The sequence below is a fragment of the Protobothrops mucrosquamatus genome, unplaced genomic scaffold, assembly GCF_001527695.2.
Source record: "Protobothrops mucrosquamatus isolate PMUCROS unplaced genomic scaffold, P.Mucros_1.0 scaffold4475, whole genome shotgun sequence".
Lineage (NCBI taxonomy): Eukaryota > Metazoa > Chordata > Lepidosauria > Squamata > Viperidae > Protobothrops > Protobothrops mucrosquamatus.
In genome coordinates this window covers 18,235-21,205 of record NW_015390383.1, presented here as the reverse complement: position 1 = coordinate 21,205, position 2,971 = coordinate 18,235, and the positions used below count along the sequence as shown (strand labels likewise).

Genomic DNA, 2,971 nt, shown 5'->3' with positions numbered 1-2,971 from the left:
GCCCATAAATCACCTCCAGCCATTGCAAAGGGTTGTACCCTTTCTCACCCACCTGAGGTCATGTGATTGCATGTTGGGAGGGTCCCATTGTGGTGTTCCGTGCTCACATGGCTGATTCGCAATGTTTTTTTGCCGGTTTCCATTGAGATAAATGGGTTTGCTTAACAACCCCAGCATTCGCTTAATGACTGCGATGAAAAAAAAAATCTGGAAAATTACTTTGGTCACGTGGGTGCCTCAATTTATGACAGAAACACGAGTGTAATTCTGGATCTCTGTTACAGTCATAAATCAAAGACTGCCTGAACTGAATATCTAGGGAGATTCTCGTCCATCCAGGTCATGGATGTCCCAAAGGTGCTTTTTCAAAAGGCAACTTGACTTTCTGGTTTTTGTTTGAAGATGTTTCACTTCTCATCCAAGAAGCTTCTTCAGTTCTGGCTGAATGGTGGAGAATTCCACCAGAACTGAAGAAGCTTCTTGGATGAGAAGGGAAATGTCTTCAAGGAAATCCCAAAGATGCTTTTTCAGGAGGCAACTGGACTTTCTTATTTGTTTCGCTTCTCATCCAAGAAGCTTCTTCAGCTCTGACTGGATGGTGGGGAATGGAAGGATTTATACTCCTTGCAGACAGCTGGTCATTTGCCTTCTTTTAGAGAGTCGTTGAGGCCACTTGGAGGTCTACCTGCATCCTCAGGGTCACCTGAGTGGTGCAGATGGGTGTGGAGCCTTCTTGGCTGCAGGATGTTTTCTGCTCTGGTCCCAGACAGGCGCAGGCTGTTAGGGATGAGCCTGCATGGTCTGCATCTCAAACTGAAGCACAAATGGTTCCTATAGTCTGCAATTTTTCTGGCAATCCGTTCACACGAACACCGTTCCTTCTGAAGGGTGTTCATCCCAAAGTACATAGCTAAATGTCTATGGAGATTCTCAGTCATCCAGGTCAGGGTTGACCCAAAGGTGCTTTTTCAGGAGGCAACTGGACTTTCTTGTTTTTCTTTGAATGCCAATGACCAGCTGTCTGCAAGGGATATAAATCCTTCCACTCCCCACCATACAGTCAGCGCTGAAGAAGCTTCTTGGATGAGAGGCGAAACGATTTCAAAGAAAAAATGAGAAAGTTCAGTTGCCTCCTGAAAAAGCACCTTTGGGACAACCAGGACCTGGATGAGAATCTCCACTGACGTTTTCAAGGAAAAACAAAGCCTTTGGAAAAAGCACCTCAAGGACTATCTGTACTTTATAAACTTGTATTACCTCTCTACTAATTCTGGGCTAGCATTTACTATACTATGCCAAGATGCTGATATTTTCCAAAGATTCACTGAAAATTGTTACGGCTTGTAAAGACACCAGAGCATCTTCAGTGTCTCATGCAACATTCCCGAAAGTAATTTCATCCCTGAAAGTCCATTTTTTTAATAAAATGGGCCTTGATAGATCGCACGTCTGAATTGTTTTTGCAATCTGTTTTTAACACACTGCAGGAAAATAGATAGGGAAATAAAATGCACGGGAGGCTTTAATATGTTGCATCTGCAAAGAACTTTTTTTTTTTTCAAAACCTGGACATTTAAAAATGAACCACTGTTGAGATTCGTGTTTTGGGTATGAAGGTGTTTGCATACACAGCAGCTTTTTATTTTATTTTTTTGTCTTACCAGAGAGAGGGATAAGCATTGCTAGGACTTCATAAAGCCAAAAAAGGAACGATTTCTACTCAATGTGCATTAGAAACTTGGTATCAAGGGACCAATTAACTTTCAGAGGAGTTGCATTTCCCATAAGCAAGATTCAGCCACAGAGAAAGTTGCCCAGAGTTAATGGAACTTTTTCTTATTTTGCTTGCGCATTCAAATCCATGCAATTAATTCATACAGTCTTTTTTGGCCAGGCTCCAGAGAAGCCACCTACGTCTTGAGTAAGTATCGTGTTTGGGAGATTTTTTTAAAAAAGTTTCTTCTTTGCAGCTGATTTATCAAAGTTGCTTTCAGAGCAATAAACAATTCTGATCCATTTTGCAAATGAAACCAAATCATTTGAATTAGGAAAAAATAGGCAACATGGAAATATCCCTACATTTAATCTGTTTCTTCCACCCTTTTTGTTTTGTTTTTTCAGATAAAGTGGAGATTGGATGGCAAATAGTACCTACCTCTTGGAAGAATCTTTTTCCATATGACCAGCATGCAACTATAGTAATTTTAAAGCTGCATGTTTAAGAGTTTTCCCCCAAACTCTTGGTTGGAAAGCTTTTCCCAAGTATTATGATTGGAAATAACTTTGGCCGTCATGAGCTGGTTTCGCTCTCAAGTGTCCACTGCTGGAAGCATCAAAGTATCTCTTATAGCTGCATTCAAAACAATTCACTTCTTGTGTTATAACCAACGGGTCTACAAGGGAGTTTCTTTCAGTCTTCTCAACTTTAAGACCAATTCCCAGAATTCCTCAATTTCTCAGTCTTAGCAACTTGAAGATGTGTGGTCATCAACTCCCAGAATTCATTAGGAAGTTGAAGTCCACGCATCTTAAAGTTGCCAACGTTGAGAAATACTGATGTACGAGATACATTACTGAAAACTTTTTGTGTATTGTATTGTTTACACATTTAAAGTTACCTTCTTGCGATCTCAGAGAATGCTTATAATCTATCCTGTTTATATACTCACGCGAACTATGGAACTCAGAAGCTGTTATTTTTTGTATAATAAACACGAGGTTACCTCTGTTTTTGATGTGTTTTTACTTCTGTCCGGGGTCTGTTGCCACCCTGTCAACCTGGGGAAGTAGATCAGAGTAGGTAATCGATTCTACAGAAATCTCAAATCTTTTTTATTGAGATTGATTATTAGAACAGAATCTTGCATTCTGATCGTTCTGTACCTTCCTTCCTTCCTTTCTCCTCTTCCTCCTGCTTCTTATACTCCTGTGAATCGGGTGGCGGTGGGGTGTCTACCTCAGCCACTTCCAA

At 40.6% G+C, this 2,971-nt stretch overlaps 1 protein-coding gene across 1 annotated transcript in view; it reads left to right on the top strand.

The window, feature by feature from the left end:
- EEF2KMT (eukaryotic elongation factor 2 lysine methyltransferase) overlaps positions 1–2,730 on the top strand; it is a gene marked incomplete at its 5' end in the record, with an annotated part of 22,233 nt that extends 19,503 nt beyond the window's left edge. Inside the window, one exon of the mRNA XM_015828411.2 lies at positions 2,122–2,730. Coding sequence (XP_015683897.2) covers positions 2,122–2,222 — 101 coding nt within the window. The remainder of the gene's footprint in view (positions 1–2,121) is intronic.
- Positions 2,731–2,971: the final 241 nt, after the last annotated feature.